Source organism: Misgurnus anguillicaudatus, chromosome 21 (assembly GCF_027580225.2).
Source record: "Misgurnus anguillicaudatus chromosome 21, ASM2758022v2, whole genome shotgun sequence".
Lineage (NCBI taxonomy): Eukaryota > Metazoa > Chordata > Actinopteri > Cypriniformes > Cobitidae > Misgurnus > Misgurnus anguillicaudatus.
In genome coordinates, this window is record NC_073357.2 from 54,194,964 (window position 1) to 54,219,365 (window position 24,402).

General features: G+C 37.3%; 1 protein-coding gene across 4 annotated transcripts in view; it reads right to left on the reverse strand.

Annotated features, from left to right (window-relative positions):
* Positions 1 to 348: 348 nt before the first annotated feature.
* Positions 349 to 24,402, reverse strand: part of LOC129450624 (inositol 1,4,5-triphosphate receptor associated 1) — a 74,024-nt gene continuing 49,970 nt past the window's right edge. For 3 of the 4 annotated variants that reach the window (XM_073859391.1, XM_073859393.1, XM_073859394.1), the window contains 11 exons: positions 21,083 to 21,209; positions 20,949 to 20,976; positions 15,667 to 15,807; positions 15,447 to 15,578; positions 11,213 to 11,366; positions 11,083 to 11,129; positions 8,302 to 8,403; positions 8,052 to 8,119; positions 4,811 to 4,930; positions 1,399 to 1,521; positions 349 to 1,113 (listed from right to left, as the gene is read on the reverse strand). In XM_073859391.1, coding sequence (XP_073715492.1) covers positions 873 to 1,113; positions 1,399 to 1,521; positions 4,811 to 4,930; positions 8,052 to 8,119; positions 8,302 to 8,403; positions 11,083 to 11,129; positions 11,213 to 11,366; positions 15,447 to 15,578; positions 15,667 to 15,807; positions 20,949 to 20,976; positions 21,083 to 21,209 — 1,283 coding nt within the window. In that variant the 3' untranslated portion in view covers positions 349 to 872. The remainder of the gene's footprint in view (positions 1,114 to 1,398; positions 1,522 to 4,810; positions 4,931 to 8,051; positions 8,120 to 8,301; positions 8,404 to 11,082; positions 11,130 to 11,212; positions 11,367 to 15,446; positions 15,579 to 15,666; positions 15,808 to 20,948; positions 20,977 to 21,082; positions 21,210 to 24,402) is intronic. The other variant, XM_073859392.1, reaches the window with a different exon arrangement.

Consider the following 24,402-nt stretch of genomic DNA (forward strand, 5'->3'; position numbering starts at 1 on the left):
TTTTTTATTTAGTTTTTTTAAATAAATTGTGTAAGCCATCTAGGGGATAATCGTGGTATTACAGATAACCATAAAATCTGATCAGGAACACGTTTTTTCATGCAAATGTTTTCTCTTAATTGTCAATGGCAGGGAAAGAGTTAAAAAATATATAGCTTAAATGTATTGTAAGTTGCTTGGACAAAAGTGTCTGTGCCAGATGCATACATGTAAAAAAAATCTTGGTGATAAAAATGTGTTTTATTAATTTAATGCAAATTTTTATTTATGTTCTTTGGATTTTGCAGAAAATGTTGACATTTCACCCATGCATCGACACACAAACAAATAACATGAAATCTAAGCACATCTGTTTGTAAAACACCTTTATTTCAAGGTGAAGTGGCACAACAAAAACACAAGCACACATGTGCAAATATGAAATTTTAACTTTCGTGCTATTTAAAAGTGCTCTTTAAAACTGTGAAAAACTCTACTATTAAAATCAGTGCTCTGTACACACACAACAGTCATCTATTGCACTTCAGGATCTAGCTTGGAATGTCAATTCAAATAACAACAAACAATTGCAAAACATCCTGTATCAAACATTAAAGTTTTTAAATATTGTACTTAATATATCTATTTCACAAAACCTGAGAATTTTCAATAAGAAGGTTCGAGTGGTATCATATATATGTCAAACGTGACATTAGTCTCATAAAACATCTCTATCTGATAACAAGATATCCCAACACTTCAATGCAAATCTGATCTGTTATCCGAGCATGCTTGGTCCCTAAATGATAACCAATAAATCTGTTATTTGCAGTGTCATAGACTCACAGATGATACGGGGTAAAGGATAAGCAGGTGTCCGTTCACGAATGGTTTCATTCTGGGGCGGGGCTCTTGGACCCTACATTCAGTCCAAAAAACTTTTTCTTGCCTGGGATGGCCGACTTCTCTGCAGACGTGTCTCCACTATCGCTGTAGCGGTGACTGAAGAAGTTCATGATATTGACAAACAGGAATAAAACTAAGAATACAGTGATGACTATCCAAAGCAAACGGTTTCGTCTGAAGACCTTTGGAAAAATCCGGTCCATGAATTCCAGTGCCTCCTCGTACCTGCTGCAAAAAATGTTAACTCACATTTATATATTTATGGTGAGAACTGAGTAATTTATACACAAGATGATGGACAATTCGGCATCTCCAATTCACCTAAACTGCATGTTTTTGGACTGTGGAAGAAAACCAGACATGCAGACTCCACACAGAAACACCTCCCGACCCAGCCGAGACTTAAACCAGGGATCTTCTTGCTGTGAGGCAACAGTGCTACCCACTGTGCCGCCCAATATAAAAGGCTTATATGGACATTTTCTATTATTGTAAATATCATGTCAGAGTTACCTGTTAGGCTTTTTGTTTTCATCAGCACCTCCTCTTATCTCTTCCTCAGACTCCAGCTGCTTCTCCTCAGCTTTCTCCTCATCCTCCTTAAGTTCTTTACTCCTTTTAAGTCCTTCTTGGTACCTATAGAGAAGCATTTTAATTTAGTAATAAACAAGCCATAAACATTTAAATGAAGCATTAAGCTTAAGATTGAAGAAAATACATTAGCTATAAGAGTATCGCTCTTAGGAAATAATAAGTACATTATAATGTTGTGTTTTTTAGATTTTAAAGGGACATAATAGGCTAATTTCCAGCTCCCCTGGAGTTAAACACTAGATTTTTACGGTTTTGGAATCCATTTAGCTGATCTCTGGGTCTGGCGCTAGCACTTTTAGCATCGCTTAGCACAATCCATTGAATCTGATTAGACCATTAGCATCAGGCTAAAAAAATAACCAAGGAGTTTCTGTATTTTTCCTATTTAAAACTTGACTCTTCTGTAGTTACATCGTGTACTGAGACCGATGGAAAATTAAAAGTGGCGATTTTCTAGGCAGATATGGCTAGGACCTATACTCTCATTCTGCCGTAATAATCAAGGACTTTGCTGCCGTAACATGGCTGCAGCAGGCGCAATGATATTACCCGCTGCCCGAAAATAGTCCCCTGCTATTGAAAGTTACCGAGGGGATTACTTTCGGGCACTGCGTAATATCATTGCTGTTTCCAATATGCAAAGTTTTTGGTTATTTTTGAGCGTGATGCTAACGGTCTAATCAGATTCAATGAATTATGCTAAGCTATGCTAAAAGTGGTACCGCCAGACCCAGTGACCGGCTGAATGGATTCCAAAATGGTAAAACTCTAGTGTTTAACTATAGGGGAGCTGGAAAATGAGCATATTTAAAAAAGTGGAGTGTCCCTTTAAGTACATTTGCATACCCTCAATTCATCAGTATTATAACCTCAGTGTGTTATACAGAAAATAAATAACTGTACTTTTGTTAAACCCCCATTTAAATATAATCTATTCGTCTACATGTCAATCATCTGACTGTTTCTTGTGAATGACAGATAACCCAGCAAGCAATAGCCTTAATTTTACCGTCTAGGCCAGTGCTTCTCAAATAGTGGGGCGGGACCCCCAGGGGGGGCTCGAAGCGACCCCGGGGAAAATACTTTTTCAGAAGTGATTTTTTTTGCACCGTCACTTAAAGACATTACACCCCAAACACGCTGATAAGCCGATTGCGTTTTTTATTATTATTTATTGATTATATTTAATTTAATTTTTCAGTATTAAATGGTCAAAAAATATACTGTAAATAAGGATTGATTTTTTTTTCAGGCAAATTGATGCATTTTAAGTCTTTTCTGCTACAGACTAAGAAACAATGTTAATAAAGTTATTCTTTGTTGTTAGTTGATTGATATTTATTTTTTTGTGTTTTCTTTAATGTTAATAAGGATACAATGTTTTGCAGATGTGTCATTTTATAGACAAATTATACTATTTACAGTTGCGGCGGAGAGTTGGGGGGGCGCAAAATGTTTACTTCTTCCTAGGGGGGGCGTGACAGAAAGTAATTGAGAAGCACTGGTCTAGGCTAACTATAGCCCCAATATAGTTCGACTATGAGTAACTCAGGACTAGCCAAAATACACTTGAGATGTATTATATTTCATCATGTAAGCAAAATCAACAGTGATTACAGGGTGTTTGGTTTTATTTATTTAATTTCATTTATCTTTGGGCTATGGTTAGGCATCTGCTTAATTTATTTCACTGTCACCCTCAAATTTTGCCTTGTTTTCGCCTAGATGTCTTTACTGTGATTGGACGGCTAATAAACGCCTTTTAAAAGGTGCACTGTGTGTAGATTTTAGCGGCATCTAGTGGTAAAATTGTGAATTGCAATCCCTCCCTTTTGAAGCTCATAGAGAAGCTAATGTAGCCACCACAGGACAAACATGACCATAGACTTAAAAAGATGAATGACGCGATGTCGCTTCCTTCCATTGTAATGAATTGAAAGCAAAATGCTGACCATAGGCGCTGCCATGTTACGCTCACGCGCAAAATATAACCACGCCCCTTGAATGCCTCATTTGACTGGTTTGCTTAAATAAGGCAAGTTAAAGACAACTCATTTTCTCGGTGTGAAATAACACAGAAATCGAAAACAAATACTTTGTTATATCTTCAATCTTCCCTTGAAGTTCAGATAGTCTGCTCAGAGAAGCTGTCAATCATAAATGTCCATCACAACGACATGCCTTGTTTCTGTAGCATCAAATTTTTAGCTATAATGAAACTTATCACAAAAATGAACAATTGAACATATATCAGCATGATAATCAGTGTTGGGGGTAACGCATTACAAGTAACGTGCATTACGTAATAATATTACTTTTCTGAAGTAACGAGTAAAGTAACGTATTATTTTATAAATGTACACATTAATATTTGAGTTACTTTTTAAAAAAAGTAATGCAAGTTACTTTTCAGTTTAATTAATTCGATGTAAAAAAAAAAAAAACAATTTACTGCATTAAGCTGAAAGTATTAACATAAATTTACGCACTCTATGTGTGAGCGCCTGAGCGGGAACAGTTTAAGTCAGAAACGGAGATGGCAGGGCAGAGCTTGACATTTTTGCGATGGAAATATGCGATTTCTGAATGCAGAACTTCTCAGATGTAAAAGCCACCTGCAAGGCCTGAAAGAGATCAAGCCTCAGCCAAGTAAGAAAAAGTAATTTAAAAGTAACGTAAGTATTACTTTCCATAAAAAGTAGCTAAGTAACGCAATTAGTTACTTATTAGTTAGTTCGTTTTTTGGGGAGTAACTTAATATTGTAATGCATTACTTTTAAAAGTAACTTTCCCCAACACTGGTGATAACAACTACCTTAAAGGACCAAAACCATATTTTGGAAAATATTATTGGAAGTGTACATTTTTTTTTATTTAGAGCCGAGTCCCGTACGTTTGGATTGAGAGGGTGGGGTTTATGACTTGTACTGCAGCCAGCCACCAGGGGGCAATCAAAGAGCCAACAGCTTTACTTTTTAAGATATATGAGGCACATCAGGATGAAACTCTTTTTTTTTCCGTAGTTTAGTTTGTCCATTTAGGGCTACTGTAGAAACATGGCGGTGCAAAATGGCGACTTTCATGTAAGAGGACTCACGATAATTAAATTCTAAGGTAATAAAAACATAATGGTTCATTATGTAAGATGTTTATTCACCACTGAAAGCATACAGTAGCTATGTATATTATATTCCATTTCTGTCAATAGATAAAATGTCCTAAAAGTACACATTGCACCTTTAAACGCAAAAATGCTTGCTGGTAAAGGATCAGTGTACGTGTTTCTTTGATACTGTGCTAATATAGAGATTGAACAATAGTAAGATGTTACCCTTTGTTATAAGCTTCTTCTTCAAGCTTGGCTTTGATCTCATCTGTAATTTTCTCTGGATTGCAATGAACTCTGCTTGGCATGGCTTCACCTTCCTGTTCTGGCAAACGGTTTCCATTGCTTTGTTTCACATAGGAAGGAAAGTGAGTGCTGCAGCAATAAAAATATTACCATTACGCAGATCAGGGGGAACTACAGAGGTGACTTTTGTAAATAACAATGGGACCCTGATGAAGACACCTAAATGACATATAAAAACATAATAGAAGGTGTGAAATAAATGGTTTAAAAACAGACCTACAGTACACTGGGAGGTCTTTAACTGGACTTACAATAGTGTTTATGTTCGAAAAAACTTGTTATTGTCTATCAGGGGAATTAACACGTGGATATGAGAGGTTGATATAACTGTTTACTGTTCTTTATTAATACAGTACGCTTACACACCAATGCCTGCTTCTTCTCAAACAGACCTAAAAATGTTTAGATTTAGTCCCAAAATAGCATGCAACACTGACTGTAGATAGGAATTTTGTGGGACGCTTGTGTTATTTTAAGCACAAAAGTGAGAAAATTGCATATTTTTATACATCGTACTATAGATAAATAATCTTCTAGGTGGGTTTCCTGTCTACCAAGTAAACATGCAACATTCTCCTGTCACAGCATGAAATATCTATTAATAAGACTCGATCTAACCTGCTGTTTCAGGGAAATAGCAGGTCAGCCTGAGGCTGTCAAGGAATACATTTCAAAAGCTTAGCTTTATAGATGTAAATGGACTCCCACAGCATATAAATAATCTAAAACCGAATCTTTCCACGAATGCTTCACAGGAATGTATTGAATGCTCTGGCTATACACTGCAAAAATGAATGTCACACTTTAACAATAACCATAATGTTAAGCTATAACTATATTAGCGTCCACACCACTGGCCGATAACGATAACTTATATGCATTGGGTCTCATTAATGAAACACGAGCAGAACGAATTTTTGTGTAAATCGTTCGTAAAGTCCTTCTGGCGTAAATTTTCGGATTCATGAAAATGTTCGTATTTTCCAAATGTTACGAAAGAAATCTACACCTGCTCCCAGCCACGCGTAAATTGTTAGTTTAACATCCAAACGTTTTGCTCATCAGGCTGTATTTTAATTCACCGTAATCATGTACATATTACACAGCATTTTGAAAAAATATTATATACAGTCATAATTTTTTTATGATGAACTCCAGTAATAGCATCTGCAAAAGGAACACTTTAATCAAATAAGTAATTGCTTTCAATAGGGCTGGGCAACTAATAGCCCCTTAATTGTTACAGAAATTTTTCCTATAAAATGGCCAAAATCAGGCATAACACATTTACGATGGCTGATATATAGATTTTGGCAGAGTAAGAGACTTACTTGCCGAGAATGAAGACTGGTTAATTAGTCGTTTCAGGCTACCCAGACCAGTTCTTTTGTAAAAAGTTAAATCTGCTCAAATGTAAACTGCTTGTGTATTTCCTCTAAAATTATATTTTTCATTTTTGAATAAGATTTTTTCGAAGTTAACTAATTCGTTTTTTGCAGTCAAGCTTCATGTCGAACCATTTTCTTTTCACTTCTGGGACTGTTCGATTAACAGATGAAACTTCATTAACAGCATCTGTAATGTGCTGCCACGCTTCATTTTTTTTAGGACCTGAGACGCCATGTATGCTTGAAAATAAACTTTGGCGTTTTGAATTAACTTCTGATAATAAAACTTCAATTTCTGCATCTGAGAATTTTTTCTTTTTCATTCTATTAAGACATGTTGAAATCCTTCGTTTGGTGTCATAATATGATGCCCATATATAGTTGTCAGTCGGATTTATTGGGCGGGATTTATGGTAATTGAGAATAAGCGTGCACGCGCCTCTCATGTACGACTGATTGGAATTCATTAACACATACACACATTTAACTATCAAATTTGACGTTTACAAAGTATTTGTGAATCAGGAGGAGAGTTTTTGGGAAGGTTTGTTTACGTGCAAATCACTCACATATTTACTCATATATTTACGAATGTTTCATGAATGAGACCCGTTATGTGAGCACTTTAAAGAAAAACACCACAATTTTTCAACATTTTACTATGTTCTTACCTTAACTTAGACAAATTAATAAATCCCTATGTTTTTTCAATGCGTGCACTTAATCTTTGTACAGCGTGCCGTGAATGTGTTGGCATTTAGCCTAGCCCCATTCATTCCTTAGGATCCAAACAGGGATGAATTTAGAAGCCACCAAACACTTCCATGTCTTCCCTATTTAAAGACTGTTACATGAGTAGTTACACGAGTAAAAAATGGGAACTATATTCAGTCAGGAGTGATGATGTTACTGCGCGCCAGGGTCGAAGTGCTGCTTCCGCCATATAATATAGATCTAATTTTTATACGCTTAAAAAATTTAAAAACGTTTTATTTTGTGCCACCATACTTACTCGTGTAACTACTCATGTAACAGTCTTTAAATAGGGAAAACATGGAAGTGTTGGTTGGCTTCTAAATTCATCTCTGTTTGGATCCTAAGGAATGAATGGGGCTAGGCTAAATGCTAACACATTCACGACGCGCTGTACAAAGATTAAGGGCACGCGTTGAATAAAGATAGGTATGTATTAATTAATCTAAGTTGAGGTAAGAACATAGTAAAATATTGAAAAACTGTGGTGTTTTCCTTTAAATGTGAATGGATGTGATTGGCTCTCAATTACTTATTGTTACAGGGGGAAAAATTGCTCTAAAAGTGATCCCAGCGATATCATTCCTTGTATCTTTACAGTTAAATTTTCTTCCAAGGAGGCAAAAAAAAATCAAAATATGTGTTCGGTGCATCATGGGAAACTATGTGCATCGCGCGTCATGCCTGCTGCATACGGCCGAAAGGGTTCACGATAAAATAGACGCTCACGTCTCGCAAGACACTAACTTAACACTAAACTCTGATTACACATGAGATTAGCAAGCGTCTCTTTTATCATAAACCCTTACGAAGCGTCAAGTATTTTGACATGACGCGCAATGCACATAGTTTTCACCGGACGCACAGAACACATATTTTGACATGATGAATCCCATAAATTTCGATATTGCATTCGTGCCTCCTTGGAAAAGAAGTAACGAGCCGCCACTGAATATACCACGATTTGTAAACCTATATTTTAGCTAGGTAAGTGTTCAGAGTAAAGACGACAAACTTACTTCCTCTCATGCACATCTTGATGGGTGGAGTCTGATGAATTACAGTTTCTAATGGTGTTGGCCTCACACTAAAGAAAAAAAAATTGATTGACCTTTTGTATGTAAAGGTTTTACACTGAGTAATTGTTTTGGTCTCAGTGTCAGCAGGACAAAAAGTCACATGCAGGAAACTTTAAGATAAAACGTCATTTATAACATATGGCTTCTGACAGACTGTATGAAAAGATCTGAGCACGCAGTATACGCTTACCAGCACAGGAAGAGCACTGGACACAGCCGAGGTCTGTCCGGGGACATTCAGTAGATTAAACTTAGGAACTACAGCCACACTGACTCTTCGTCTGGGCAAGGCCTTCAAGAGACAACAACACACGATTTATCACAAAAACACTAAATGAATAGTTTTTCTGCATGTCAAGGTCATGGGTTTGATTACCAGGAAACACACATACAGTACTGACAAAATGCACACAAGCATTTGCAACATGCACATCAAAATCATATACTGTGACAGTACAACGCTATATCATGGCAATTCGTACGTTTTTTACGAGGTGGCTAATTCGTATTAATTCGTCCGACCATATCTGTACATTTTGTACGATTTGCCTTTGCCGCTGTAGCGTTGGTATTTTGTTATTGTTTTTTCATGATAATCGTACGTTTTTGTATGATTAACTTTGTACGAAATTATACAAATTACCTTGTCACCGCTTTCAGTCATTTTTGACTATGACAACATTTACATTACATTTAGGAGATGTTTATGTCCAAAGCAACTTACAAAGATTAGAAAAAAATAAAAGTGATGTCTCATAGGGAGGCAACAGAACAAAAGGTGCTTATAATAAGATACAAGTTTTCACTATTTCGAAACAATAACCGTTGAGAGAGTTAGTTATGACGCTTTTCCATTGCATAGTACCCCACGGTTTAGTTTAGTTTGGGTCGGGTCAGCTCACCTCACTTTGGCGTGGTTAGCTTTTCCATCGAGTTTAGTATCACTTCGCAGTGGGAGGGATTATAGGCGTGTCGTTTCATTTGCGCTGCCTACTGTGACATCATACAAGTGAGAGCGTTGTTGTACATTCCCATACATTTATTTATTTCTCAGTCCGCCACAAAATTAAAATTGGTCACCACAAATAGATGTTTGCACATCACGTTTATCACTACCTCTGTCTCACATGACAGTTTCTGTTCAAACACCCGACCCGTGGCGTCAGTCGACGGCGCTCCGCTAAGCCTCATTTAAGTAGCATTTAAGCATATAAGTTATAATGCGGACGTGCACGTCGCGAATGTTCTGGCACAAACTGCAAGTCTGGAAAAAAACTGTTATGGTGTCCCGGATTCTCAACCTGTGGATGTTTTTCATTGCTAAAAGGGTGTTTGGAAACTTATAGCAGAGCACAGATGACAACATGTTTGCTCGAGACAGCGCAAGCTAGCAGTAAGCTAAAGCTAATCTTTTACATTAAAGCGATGACACTAATGACGATTCTTACAGACAAATCAGTGATCTACAGGGTTTTGCGTCACGTTTGGTATTAGCTCGGGTCGCTTGGAAGCCCAACCGAGGTACGAAAAAAAGTATCTGGTACTACGTACTGCACCCAGTGGAAAAGCTCCCAAAAGTGGGCTGACCCGACCCAAACTAAACCAAACTGTGGGGTACTATGCAATGGAAAAGCGCCATTAGGTATTGAAGATACAACATCTCCCTCTGTGACAGATTCTGCCCAGTTTGGTTTCAGGAGAGCGAAGGTATAAGGCACTGGCCGGCGCATGTTTTTGATGTCTTTGCAATGTTATAAGAGAAAGACAGTTGGTCATCAAAGACTACACTGAGGTTTCTTGCCGTTTTGGAAGGAGAAATGGTTGTGTTGCCAAGTTGAATGGATAGGTTGTGCTGTAGCGTGGGTTGTGCCAGAAATCCAAGCAACTCCGTCTTAGCAAATTCATCTGGAGGTGGTGTTTCTTTATCCAAGCCGAGATGTCTTCTAAGCAGGCTGTAATACGTGCTGCTATGGTGGAATCATCAGGGTGAAATAAGAAGAAGATCTGTGTGTCATCAGCATCTTAGTGGTAGCCTTGTGCCTGGATGATAGGTCCTAAGGATGTTGTGTAGATGGAAAAAGGAGTGGACCAAGCACAGATCCCTGCGGAACCCCAGTGACCATCTGGTGAGCTGTAGACCGCGCACCCTTCCACGACACCCTGAAGGATCTCTCGGAGAGAAACGATTTGAACCATTGGAGGGGAGTACCAGTGATCCCTAGCCATGATAGGGTGGCAAGTAGGATCTAATGATTGACTGCGTCAAAGGCTGCTGATAGGTCTAGTAAAATCAGAACCGATGATTTGGATTCTGCCTTAGCTAGCTGCCTCTCCTTCTCCACCTTCGGGTGAGTCCTCTCTCAGGGGCTAAATCAAATGCACACTTTGCCAGAAGTAGTAAGTCATCTGGGTACTTTTCACCTACTGTTTTTCGAATACTATGAACTCGGACATAATATTACCTTGCCTATATAGTATGGAAGTAGAACATTTCGGACACAGCATGTGTCTTATTAAAGTTAAAATATCGTTTTTAATAGTTGCTTCTTTCAGTTTACTATACGTTTAGCAAAACTGACGGGTGGATGACATCAAAGTACTGCGAGAGCGATTCAAAAGCAGACGAGTACGATTTCTCGAATTGCTCTCATGGTCATTTGACGTCATCCACCTGCTGGTTCTTGTGGCACAGCATAAAGTCAAACACACATAAAGAGTTGAATCAGGTGTTTTATAATATATATAGAGACATCTAAAACATTCTTGGAGGGGTTTCGTGAGGACTGGTGTTGGGAAACACTGGAATAATGAAAACTAATTTTTCCAAAAACAACAACAAGTCTTTTAAAAGTCTCTTATGTAACATTACAGAAACCTATAAAGGTTTTTCAAGAGTATCGGACTGTAAAAACCCTTATGGATCATTTATTGTTCATTTGTCATTTATTATAAGACTGGAAAAGTTATTTACCTTCCCAAGTTGTGGTGGTATGAATCTTGGACGTTGAACACCATCATCTGTATAAAATAAGATAAAGGATGAACAGGCATTCATATCAAGTGGAAACCGAACTGAAGCCGATTTGTCATGAAGCATTTACCTCCAGTGTCTACTGAGCCGCTGTAGCAGCGGTTGGAGTTTTGGTTGGCCAGCTTTTTAAACTCCATCAGCTCAGCGTGGTCCTTCTCATAAGTCCTTTTCAGATTCTCCACATATTGCATCATCACCTCTGTGGCCTTGTTCATTCTCTTCTCCTGTTACAGGCAGAACAATGCTTACTGTACATATGAGGAGCTCAGACGCAAAAGCTGCTAAACGCCATCTCTGTCAAAAATTGGATAGTATTATATGCTGTTGAAATGTATTATATATTCTTTGAATAATTTTTTCTTCAAATCCGCTTAATTCCGGCCTCAGGCCATTTAGAAATACTTGACATGTCTGATAAACAGGGTTTCCACTTCAAGCCAAATTTCCTGACTTTCACTGACTAAAAATCTGAATTTTGAGGTGCCGTGAGCCAGATAATGTAGTGTACAGTGAGTTAATAAAAGGTTGTAAAAATCATCATTTTGCATCATTGAAAGAAGGAAGTCCAATATCTTTGTAGAGGGGGTGAGACTACAAACACTCCTTTTCTCTGTCAAATTCGAAATGTATGTTACATTTCGAATACAAATATGATCCACTTTTAATAAAGATGAATGTTTCCACAGGTGAAATGCTCCTTTAACCATCGAATTTGGACTAATACTGTAACATCTATGACAAACAATTTCGTTTTGAACATCACATATAAACTTACATAATGAAATAAACAATGTCATCAAACGCAACATTTATAAGACTTGATTATCTTATCAGTCAACGTGATTTCTCGTTCGCGTCTGATTGATGGCCATCAGCGGTTGAGTTATGGAAGACTACAAATCCCATAATTCCACGCTGCTCCAGAGCGTCATTAAACAACGTCATTTGATGTTATTGTGTTTTGGCGCATCTAGTGATAAAAATTCTACGTATTCCACCTTTAAATGCGTGAAATTATAAAAAATGCCAATAAGTGGCCGTTTAAATTGTAGTCTCACTTGAAATCAGTGCATGCTTGGACCTGGAAACGGCATTCCTTTTGCAGATTACATTTTGATAAATGCAAACTAAAATTTAAGGCGACAAACAAAATCCCTGATATCACATGACTTGGACAAAAAACTGACTTTCGTTGTTTGTAATTGACCTTTTAAAATTTCATAATATTCCACAAATTCCAAGACTCGTAGAATTCCTGGAAAAAAATGCTCATTTACAAGAAACCTGTCAGACACATTTAAAAGGTTTTGCATCTGATCTCTTTATATGATGTAGGATCACATAAGAGCAAGGCTCAGTAAGCTGGTGTAATGACTTTTTCCTGACTTTTACTGGCTAAAAATCAGAATTTTGAGATGCAGTGAGCCAGAAAATGTAGTGTGCATTGTGAGTTAATAAAAATGTTGCTTAAATGCGTGAAATAAATAAAAAATGCCAATAACCGGCTGTTTAAATTGTAGTCTCACTTGAAATCACTGGATGCTTGGACCCGGGAACGGCATTCCTTTTGCAGATTACATTTTGATCAATGCAAACTAAAATTTAAGGCGACAAACAAAATCCCTGATATCCCATGACTTGGACAAAAAAACTGACTTTTATTGTCTGTAATAGACCTTTTAAAATTCCATGATATTCCATAAATTCCAAGACACATACAATCCCTGGATAAAAATGCTCATTTACAAGAAAACCTGTCAGATGCATTTAGAAGGTTTTGCATCTGATCTCTTTATATGATGTAGGATCACATAAGAGCAAGGCTCAGTAAGATAGTGTAATGGGGTGATTCTCACGAAACCATTGAAACACCACGGCACTAATGATTTTAGCTTTAAAATGTGTAATATAGTAACATTAAAAAACATCAGAATTAACACAATACTGTGTTCTACCTTGCACAATGTGTGATTTCAACATAAGAATTTATAATTGGAAATTTTATCTCATTTTCTGCTGAAATTCTCATTACCGCAATGTGTCCGGCTGTGTTTGAACATGTGTTATGTTGTAATTTAATCAAATTAACACAAAAATATTAAGAAAAAAAAGTAAATGGATGTTTTGCTAGACTACTTTAGATGACAGAAAAAATATTTACTGAACATTCATGTATAATAATAATGAAGAAAAATTAGGAAAATGATGTGTCCATGCCTGATGTTCTCATCCTCCGCAACACTTTTTGAGAACAATTTAAGCACACATACAGAATTTTAATAAAGTTTGATTTTGAGTGACCAAGCACATGGACCAGTTACTTCAAGATGGCTACCAGGTAAGATCATTTTTTTACAGTTAATTTGAAATATTGTCTTGTCAGAATGCTTACACGACATTTTGATTATCATTACCGCAACAGATGCTTATTAAATGTTAATTTAATTAATAGAAGCATAATACTTTGATTTTAAATGCATGTGCAGAATCTCCAAATTATGTTCTTTCAGGTTTGTCATGTCATTTTGAAAATATGTCAGTGTTGATGTTTTCTGACTGTTGCGGTAATGAGATTTTTTAGGACAAATTTTTTAAATTATGTTACAAAAAGTGTTAAATGATAAGTAAAAGTTTTTAAATTAATGTTCCCATTTACTTCAGACTTTGTTTTTCAATGTCTGGTGGGAAAAAAAGTAAATTTAAGCAATTTTTACATTTTCATGCTTGACATTTTTAAAACCAAGTTTTCGTGAGAATCACCCAATGACATTTCCCTGACTCTCACTGACTAAAAATCTGAATTTTGAGATGCATTGAGTCAGATAATGTAGTGTACACTGTGAGTTAATAAAAAATGTTGCTTAAATGCGTGAAATAAAAAAAAAAATGCCAATAAGCGGCTGTTTAAATTGTAGTCTCACTTGAAATCAGTGGATGCTTGGACCCGGGAACGGCATTCCTTTTGCAGATTACATTTTGATAAATGCAAACTAAAATTTAAGGCGACAAACAAAATCCCTGATATCACATGACTTGGACAAATAACTGACTTTCTTTGTTTGTAATAGACCTTTTAAAATTTCATGATATTCCAGAAATTTCAAGACACGTAGGTCCCGTACACACTGCTTATTAATTCGGTTGTCAGTTCACCTTTTAATGCATAATCCTTTTCTGTACACACACAATTCAGTAATATACGGGACTGACAACCGCATTCTACAACTCCCGCAAAACGCAGGTAGTGACAACCGCATTTACAGAAACTCTGCATAATGTGTACATAACCGAACTGAACAACTAGTAGTTAATAAGGTGTTTAAATGTGCATCATGGACATGACATGTCTCTCTTCTGAAAAAATAAATGCCTAGAAGGGGAAAAAGTCGTCTATATGTGCAGTGTACAAAATGACAGAGGGACAAGCTTTTGCTGACTAGTGTTGCCAAATCTTGAACAAAAAAAAAACAGCAAACAAGAAAAATCCAATAATAAACCGAAATAAATCCAAATGCTTTACCTCAAATATCTAAATATTGGGACGGGACCTTCACACTTTAATTACACCAAAATCTTGATCCCTTCATGAGCCAAAAGCCTTAATTGTTATGCGCAAAAATGGTATGTACCTACAAAAAAGATGAGGACCTGGCAACACTGCAAGACAGCCCGCTGTGAAGCAGCCTCAAAAAAAGCGTACAATGCACAACACCAAGATGGAGGTTTATTGCAAAACATAACGCTGTTAAATTATTTAGGTCAAATCTGTGAGTGATAAGCACGTGAGTAGAACGTTGCTATGGTTATCTCTGTGTCAATCTTCACATTTTCTGAAGTGAGTCTTGTACAGACATGAAACGAACATTTAGGGCATTCACTCCCACATTTAAATGCAGTTGTCGCTTCCGAAAGTTTGCAGTGTGTACGAGGCCTAAGAGGGTTTGCATCTGATCTCTTTATATGATGTAGGATCACAGAAGAGCAAGACTCAATAAGTCTTGTCACCGTGCAGATCCTAATATTAATAGCGTCGCCACTGGCAGCATACCAGTGAGTGCGGCGTCTCCATTTATTTGGTTTACTTTGGCATGCACACTAACTTGAGGGCAAGCATAACACTAAGCTAAATCTATCACAAACATATCTTATCTGCTGGAAAATAAACATTCCCGTGCCCCTTTACTCCACAAAGGCCAGTTTTCTCATAAAAACAGCACAAGCTTGTTCAGTTTCCGCAATAAAGTTGAAACGCGGGGCAGAGAGACCCTAGACACCTAACAGGAAAGCAATGACGTCCGTCTCACCTGCCGTACGGCCCCGACCATCTCGGCCCTGCTGGAGAGGCGGTTGGTCAGTCGATGAAATACAGAAATGGTTTCTATAAGTTGCTGGTAAAATTCTCTCTGTTCTGCGTTCTGCCACAGTGACACGGTGCTCTGCAACAGTAAACCAATCCCTGTTATATCCACTTCATTCCCAAAATACAACATCTGTTCATGTACATGGTTTATAATGGGTGCTTACCTTGATGGCACATTTAAACTCTTCCAGTTCCTTCTCAGTGTTTTCTTCCGTCAGGTTGCGCTCTCTCTCTGCCTGTTTAAGTCGAGACTCCAGTGTGTAGTTGTCATTGCGAAAAGCCAGCGACAGCTGCACAAAAGCATTCTGCAGGGAGAAAACAACAACGTGATGAATGCCAATGCATTAATACAAAAGACACGATACAATGCATAGTAAAATTAACTGTTACCGAATACTTTCGCTTTTATGCATTTGGCAGGTGCTTTCATCCGAAGTGAACCAAATGGTTCTTCTATTGCACCTTTATTTTTGTATGTGTTTGTTTTTGAATATGAACACATGGTGTACCAAGGACAGCAGTAATAACACAACAGGATCAAAGTGTGCCGTGGTACAGTACAGCGAGTATCGTGTGAGTGTTAAAGAGGAAGATATGTCCAGCCCTTGACCCTCACTATCGTCATCTTGGGAGCAGATTGTATCCACAAAGGCATGTTTGCGTTTCCTCACAGGGGACAGGAACTCACTAAAGCTCATCAAATTGCCACGTACTAGAGCCATGGCCTTCGCATATATATAAAAACAGGTTTATTCTGGAAAACACTGCTGTAGTAGAGCAGACGTGACGCAATACTGACAATATACTGGACACAACATCCATTTATTACACTGAATACAATATACAGCGTCCAGCATCAATGTATTCGTCTGATTTTCATGAATGAAACAAACTCCTTTATTCTTTTTTTTCTTTGTATGTTTCTAAGTAAGTATGTACACTGCAAAAAATTATTTTCAAGAACAAATTTTTAGTATTTTTGTCTTGTTTTCAGTAAAAAAATCTAAAAATTCTTAAATTAAGATGCTTTTTCTTGATGAGCAAAACAACCCAAGAAAATAAGTCTAGTTTTTTTTTTACCAAAAATATCAAACTTAAGTGATTTTGTGCATAAAACAAGCAAACAAATCTGCCAATAGGGTAAGCAAAAAACATCTTGAAAATTTTTCTTAAACACTAAATTCAAGAAAAATTCAAGGAAAATGTGCTTGCCCCATTTGCAGATTTTTTTTGCTTGTTTTGTGCACAGGGTCACTTAAATTTGATGTTTTTGGTCTAAAAACTAGACTTATTTTCTTTGGTTGTTTTGCTCATCAAGAAAAAGCATCTTCATTTAAGAATTTTTAAATATTTTTTACTGAAAACAAGACAAAATTACTAAGATTTTTCTGACTCGTCGAAAATAACAAATGTTTTGGTTTCCTAGATAATCTATGTGTTGTTTTTTCCTTGTTATATAAATAAACTACGTTTAAAGAACTTTGTTGTTATTTATTCTTAGCTGAGTTTACCGGAAGTTACGTGCGAACCACGACAGCCGTTTTATGTTGTTACCGCTGAAACCATTTATAGAGTAGTATTACATCCTTTATATCTCTGAAGAGTCTTTAGTTTAATCAGATTTATAAAAGAAAGATTAGCTTTACCGAATCTTTCCGATAACATGGAAAAAATGAAGAAGGAGGAGTTACTACCGCTGGAGGAGCGAGTACGAGTCATGCAACACTATACAACACTTATAACTTATGATTCACTACATGTTCGTGTCATTTATATAATATGCACGCGCCTATTTCCAACATAAGACAGAAGTCTTACTTACCGCATACTCTGCTGCTACCCCGGATAACAAACTATATCCATTGTTTCCATAAGTCTGACTTTCTTCTCCTTACATACAAATAACACACTTCTTCTTTCGTGCCTTTGTTGAGTTTTAAAATTAATCAAAGTTGTGTCACGTGATGTTTGTAAGTTCTAGCGTCTCCCGCTGATTGACGGGTGGGCGGGGTTTTCCGGGGGGAAGTGCCCATATAAAGAAGTGATACGTATAGAAACCCCTGAAACGTCAGTTGGACCTGTAATCAAAAAAAAACTTTCCGAAACTTGTGCGAACCCTGACGAAGTGCATTTAGCACAGAAATACTCTGTAACACGCCCAACTGCTTTTATTTTATTAACTGTGTTAATAAGTAAGAATGCATGAAATACCATTGAACCACCCCTTTAAGCCAGGTCTAGACCTTAGTTTAATTATGAAATATACAAAATTATTCAACCCCAACTGAAATTGATTGTTTTGGCCGGTTTGACATTGATTTTGATCATTCAGTCATCCTGCTTACAATTACATCAAAGAGGCATGTGTAGGTCAGACAAATATAACATAACATTTATAATGAAATAACCACAAATGTCTTTTCTGTGCTCACATCATTTTCAGTTTTATTCAACCCCCAAGTGACATTCAATCTTAGTACTTAGTACAACATCCTTTTACAGTTAAAACAGCTTTTAAACGTTAAGCATAGCTTGACACAAGTGTCTTGCAGCGATCTACGGGTATCTTCGCCCATTCATCATGGGCAAAAGCCTCCAGTTCAGTCACATTCTTAGGCTTGCGCACTGCAACTGCTTTCTTTAAGTCCCACCAGAGGTTCTCAATCGGATTTAAGTCTGGTGACTGCGATGGCCATTTCAAAATGTTCCAGCCTTTTTTCTGCAACCAAGCTCTAGTGGATTTGGAGGTATGCTTGGGATCATTGTCCTGTTGAAAGGTCCAACGTCTCCCAATCCTCAGGTTTGTGACGGACTGCAACACATTGTCATCCAATATCTCCTGGTACTGAAGAGAATTCATGGTACCTTGCACACGCTGAAGTTTGCCTGTACCTGCAGAAGCAAAACAGCCCCAAAGCATGATTGACCCCCCACCATGCTTCACAGTAGGCAAGGTGTTCTTTTCTTCATAGGCCTTGTTTTTCCTCCTCTAAACATAGCGTTGATCCATGGGCCCAAACAGTTCTAATTTTCCACAGAACACTATCCCAAAACTTCTGTGGTTTGTCCACATGACTTTTGGCATACTGCAGTCGACTCTTCTTATTCTTTGGAGACAGCAAGGGGGTGCGCCTGGGAGTTCTGGCATGGAGGCCTTCAGTACGCAGGGTGCGCCGTATTGTCTGAGCAGAAACTTCAGTACCCCACATCTGACAAATCTTTTCTCAGTTCCTCAGCAGTCACATGGGGACTTTTTTCCACTCTACGCTTCAGATAGCGCACAGCAGTCGCAGTTAGCATCTTTTTTCTGCCACGACCAGGAAGCGTTTCAACAGTGCCCTTTGCCTTGAATTTGCGAATGATGCTTCCTATGGTGTCTCTTGGTATGTTTAACATCTTTGCAATCTTCTTATAGCCATTGCCCTTCCTGTGAAGATTAATCACCTCTTCTCTTGTCTTCCTGGACCATTCTTTTGACTTCACCATGTTTGTAACCACACCAGTAAATGTTTAGAAGGAGTTGAGTATTACAGTCATTTTAAAGCTGCCTAATTGGTGCTTATTAGGCTTTATTGCTGTTACCTGACATCCACAGGTGTTTTCAATACCTGATTGAAAACACTTCAATGAACCTCTGTTCTTCAGAGTGGTAGTTCTTTAAGGGGTTGAATAATTGTGTCAATGAAGAATTCACAAAAGAAACATTTACTACATTACAAAACCAATTGATGTCATTTTAGTTGCATATGGTTCTTTAAGAAGTCATTGTAGGATTTCATTCTGAATACAATTACAAATGTACACTAAATTCCCTAAAACCCTTAACAGCATTGGGGGGTTGAATAATTTTGAACACAACTGTAACTAGTTTGAACAAACGTGCCTTACTGAAAACATTACTTGTGTGCATTTTGAGGCAAAACAAAGGGCACTGATGTATTTTAAGATATGTCAGTGCAAGTTGTTTTTAGTTTGGACAGCTCTTACATTTATTTTAGGATAGGGCTAGTCTAATCCCTGTTCAGGAAAACCGCCCCACAGTGTTTTCCGATTTTGAATACTGCAGAGAAAACAAGTTCAAATGTGTTTTTCAATAACAATATGCTAATGTTTTTCACATGTATTTTAGAAAGATTTCAGAAATATAAATTCTATGTAATAATCCTGATTTTAATCACATCTTTAATTTCTCTTTATATATCCACGCAGTCTTTTACATTGCTGTTGGGTGACTTTATCGCTTATGATGAGGTTTGCTTTTGTTGGAATTCAACAGACACTGGACAGAAATGGTCGTAATACATGAAGAAATTATGATTAAAGGCAAGACTGGAGTTATCTCATAAACATATACATACAATTACATATCATATAAAGCTCAGCTTTGCAATAGCAACATAAAGATAAGGGGTTCGATCCCCAGGGAGCACACATACTGATAAAAAAAACTATTATAGACAGAATGCACTTTAAAGGGGACATATCATGAAAATCTGACTTTTTTCATGTTTAAGTGCTATAATTGGGTCCCCAGTCCTTCTATCAGCCTAGAAAATGTGACAGAGACGAACCCAGTAACTTAGTTTTGGTAAGCATGTGAGCAACCCTTCTCTGCAAGCATGTGAAAAATAGGTGATTAAAATTAGGCTCCCCCTGTGATGTCAGAAGGTGATGATACCGCCCCTTAATCTGCACTATCCAACCACGGCACTGCCATTTAGTGCAGAGATCAGCTCATTTGCATTTAAAGGGACACACCCAAAAACTGCACATTTTTGCTCAGACATACAAAGTGGCAATTTTAACATGCTATAATAAATTATCTATATGATATTTTGAGCTAAAACTTCACATACGTACTCTGGGGACACCAAAGATTTATTTGACATCTTAATAAAGTCTTGAAATGTCCCTTTTAAGTTGTTTTGCATAAAAGCATCTGCACAACTAACATAAATGTAAATGTAAATGTAATGTAAATGCAGTGAAGCTATACAGGGTGTAAGTAACACTTTACAATAAGGTTGTGTTAGTAAACATTAGTAAATGCATGAACTAACAAAAACAAATAATAAACAATATAGTTTTTCAGTATTAATTCTTGTTAATGTAAGTTAATGCCAACACAGTTATTTACTGTATGTTAGTTCATGGTGCATTAAAGAATGTTAACAGTTACAACGATGAATAAATGATGTAAAGATTAATAAATGTTGTAGAAGTATTGTTTATAGTTAGTTCATGTTAGCTAATGCATTAACTAATTATTAACAAATACAACCTTATTGTGAAGTGTTATCAGCGTGTCTACATTAATGCTAAAGCCAATAAGTTACCAATAAAAACAGCTTTTTAAGAATTGTTGTTCAAGCTGGTGGATTTATTTATACTGTGTTCCTCTGGCATAAACATACATTGTGTCACAGTGATGTTTGATGAAACCTACCTCAACTTCTTTCTCTGAGAGGGGAGGAGCACTGCAAAAAAGGAGAAAATATTAATGTTAAAGTCTGTAGAAGTGTTAATAATATTACTGTAGCAAATGAATGGGTGTAAGGTTTGTTTGATGGTTTTGTGATCGCACAGCCAGGTAAACCTCTGTGCAGTTTGAGCTTGCGCAGCATGACGTCTGAAATGTTGGGCATCGCGTCATGTTTCTCATTAACATCGTCTTCACTGGGAGAGCTCGGCAGAGGAGAGGGTGGACCTGACAAATAAAACACAATATTTAAGATGGGGGAACCCAAACTGTGTCCTGCAGAGTTTAGCACCTCCAACCCTAATCAAACACCTGAAGCATATAATTAAAGGGACAGTTCACCCAAAAATGAAAATTCGGTCATTATTTACTCATCCTTGAGTTGTTACAAACCTGTATACATTTCTTTGTTCGTATCAACACAAAGAAACATATTTTAAGCAATGTTTGTAACCAAACCATTTCTGAGCCCCATTGACTTCCATAGTATTTTTCTTCCCTACTATGGAAGTCAATTGTGCTGCTGCTTGTTTACAAATATCTTGTGTAGAGGTGCGTGGGGCAAAAACTAACGTGGGGTTAGTTGTAACGGCCTGTTTACATTGTTGCACAAGGTTGAGCGTTTTGCTTTACCAGTATTTTTTTCATGCTGCCAAAAGACAATCTCCAGCAAATTATTGGAAATGTATAATGTTTTTCCAGAGAGTTATTGATGAACGAGTGTTTTGGTGGCATGTAAGTAATTTTTTTCATCATATGTTTTTTTTTTTTTTGGTTTCTAAGTTGGGTGTGTAAGATACCAAATCCAATGGTATGTTATCTTAAAGGTGCAGTGTGTAAATTTTAGCAGCATCTAGTGGTGAGGTTGCGAATGGCTCAGTCCACTGCTCACCCCTTGCTTTTGAAACGCATAGAGAAGCTACGGTAGCCGCCACCGCAAAAACAGGTCATCGTCTGAGACAACTTAGTAAAAAAGCTGTCCCATAAGGGCTTCTGTAGAAATATGGCGTCACAAAATGGCGACTTCCACGTAAGGGGACCCTTTGTGTATGTTGATAAAAATGTCTCATTCTAAGGTAATAATAACATAACGGTTCATTATAAAAAGGTCTTTATACACCCCTGATAATATAGTTTTGTATATTATTTTGCATTTCTGTCAAGAGACCCTTCTAAATATTACACACTGCACCTTTAATCAGTGTCTTGTTGACAAAAACATAGCATCGTTTTGAAATATGTCTGCAGCTCTTAGCAACTTTTTTGGTGGGCTTGAAAATATTTTGACCCAGCGGGGTTCATTGTAACGCTGTGCTACAACTAACCCCTCAGCACTTACGATATGAAAACTGCTAACGTTAGCGTAATTCTTGCTGTTGTTTTGAATAGGCTACACACGAATGATTGCTGGCTGCCAACAAAATAAATGTGCCTGTCTTATCATAAATCGTGTGTCAAATTGATTTTTGTTCAAATCTTTAATATTGATTGAATAAGGTCACGTCAAAGATTTAAATCATAATGAAGTGAATGGCTAAAATCAGACTTTGATGCTCATAATCTCAGAATTTGATTTTGAAACTGTAGTATGATTATTACAGACTGGGTCACATATATAAAAAAAAGTTTTGTCATAATTGTGCTGCTTTTTCTCACATATGTTGACATTTGTATCCATTTATAATTGAACTATTGTTAGAAAAGTGCTGGATGAATGAATACAGTGTGGATACCTGTCTATTATTAGACAGAGATATAAACAATATCCACTTCAATATATAGACAAAATAGTATTGAAATATTTCCTTTTATTACTTAATTTTTAGCAAGTGTTACAACTAACCCCCTGCCTGTTACAATTAACCCCACCTATAGGGTAAGTTGTAACGTATGCACTTCTGTTATTGTTTGGTGTAATTGTCTAAGAATGGTAAGTACTAGAAATAAACTTCAAATGTTCATTTGTAGCAGAGATGTGTGTGTGTTGCTTGTGTAAAAATATAATTAATCAAACTCAAATATTTTTTGAATGATTGAGCCAAAACCAAAAAGCGTTAGGTTGTGCCCCGCTCCCCCCTACCATCCCTTTAAGGTCTTCCTAAGCATACTAGAAACTTTCAGGCACGTTTGCTGCTAAAGCAAGTTTGGAGCTAAACTTTAAAGAAACTGGCCCTCCAGAGTTTTTTTTAAAGAAATCATTACAAGCACTGTTACTAATTGTGACACACATAGGGCCACCTAGTGGTGCAAGCATGCAGTTACACTTTGCTACCCATAAAGCAAACCACAGATGCTTGCTATGCCTGTGAATGTTAGCAATATTTAAACCAAACACAGAAAATTATCTGAAAACTGAAATACTATAATCATATGCACATTAGGGTCATGGTTAATATAGCAACAAACTTGTAATCATGTTTAATTTATATTTTTATAAAATATAAATTTATATAAAATATATATATATATTTTTCCCTTTAAAGGGACACTCCACTTTTTTTAAAAAGTTTGAACATTTTCCAGCTTTTCCAGTTTTACCGTTTTGGAATCCATTCAGCCCAGTGTTTCCCATACATAGGCTCTACTTGGGCGGTGCGTCCAGGTAAATTGCGACCCGCCCAGGTAAAAAAAATCACTTTTCGAATTTCCGTATTTTCTGAACGTGACTGGATGACCCGTGTTTTGGAGAGAGCGAGAGAGAGAGAGAGCGAGAGAGAGAGAGAGTGCAAGCGATAGAGAGCGCGCGCGAGAGATAGAAAGGTGGGGGCCGGGTGACCGCGTGAAGATGATGCACGCGTCACAAACTCATCATCCAGCGCGGCAAACTGGATCAACTGCAGCACATACTGAGGTAACTGAGCAGCCAGGGAACTACACTGCGACCAAAATGGTCGCATATGCTTATGTGCATATGTGTTTATAGCATCCAAGTTGGCTTAATTTTGCGTGCAAGCACGTTGTGTCTCTCCCGTTGAGTGTCTGTTCACGTGCTCTCTGTTTCTCAATGAATTGGGTGCGACGTGAAGCAACCTCAGTGTCACATTGTATCCTTTCATGTTTCTGAACTTGAGCAGAGTTTTACCATTAGAGGTCTTTCTTCACTGAGGACGCGGGACCCGTACAGTTCCGGGTTTATATTTTAAATAGTCAGTCGGGTCCGGGTCGGTCCTGGTTCATTACTTCGGGTCCCAAGTCTGATTAATATTGTGTGTAAAACCCGAGTCGATCGGAGAACGGCCGCTAGCGCAAAGCTCGAGTGCTGTTTCAGCGTGCCTCTGGTTTCTTTGGCGATAACAGCTGGCTCTTGTCACGACCACGCGCTGCTTCATTTTTTCTTTATCCCATTTTTTTATAATCTTACAATTAATAGACCATATCTTTACTAAAATCTAAACAGTTTGCACAGAGATTGTAGCAAAAA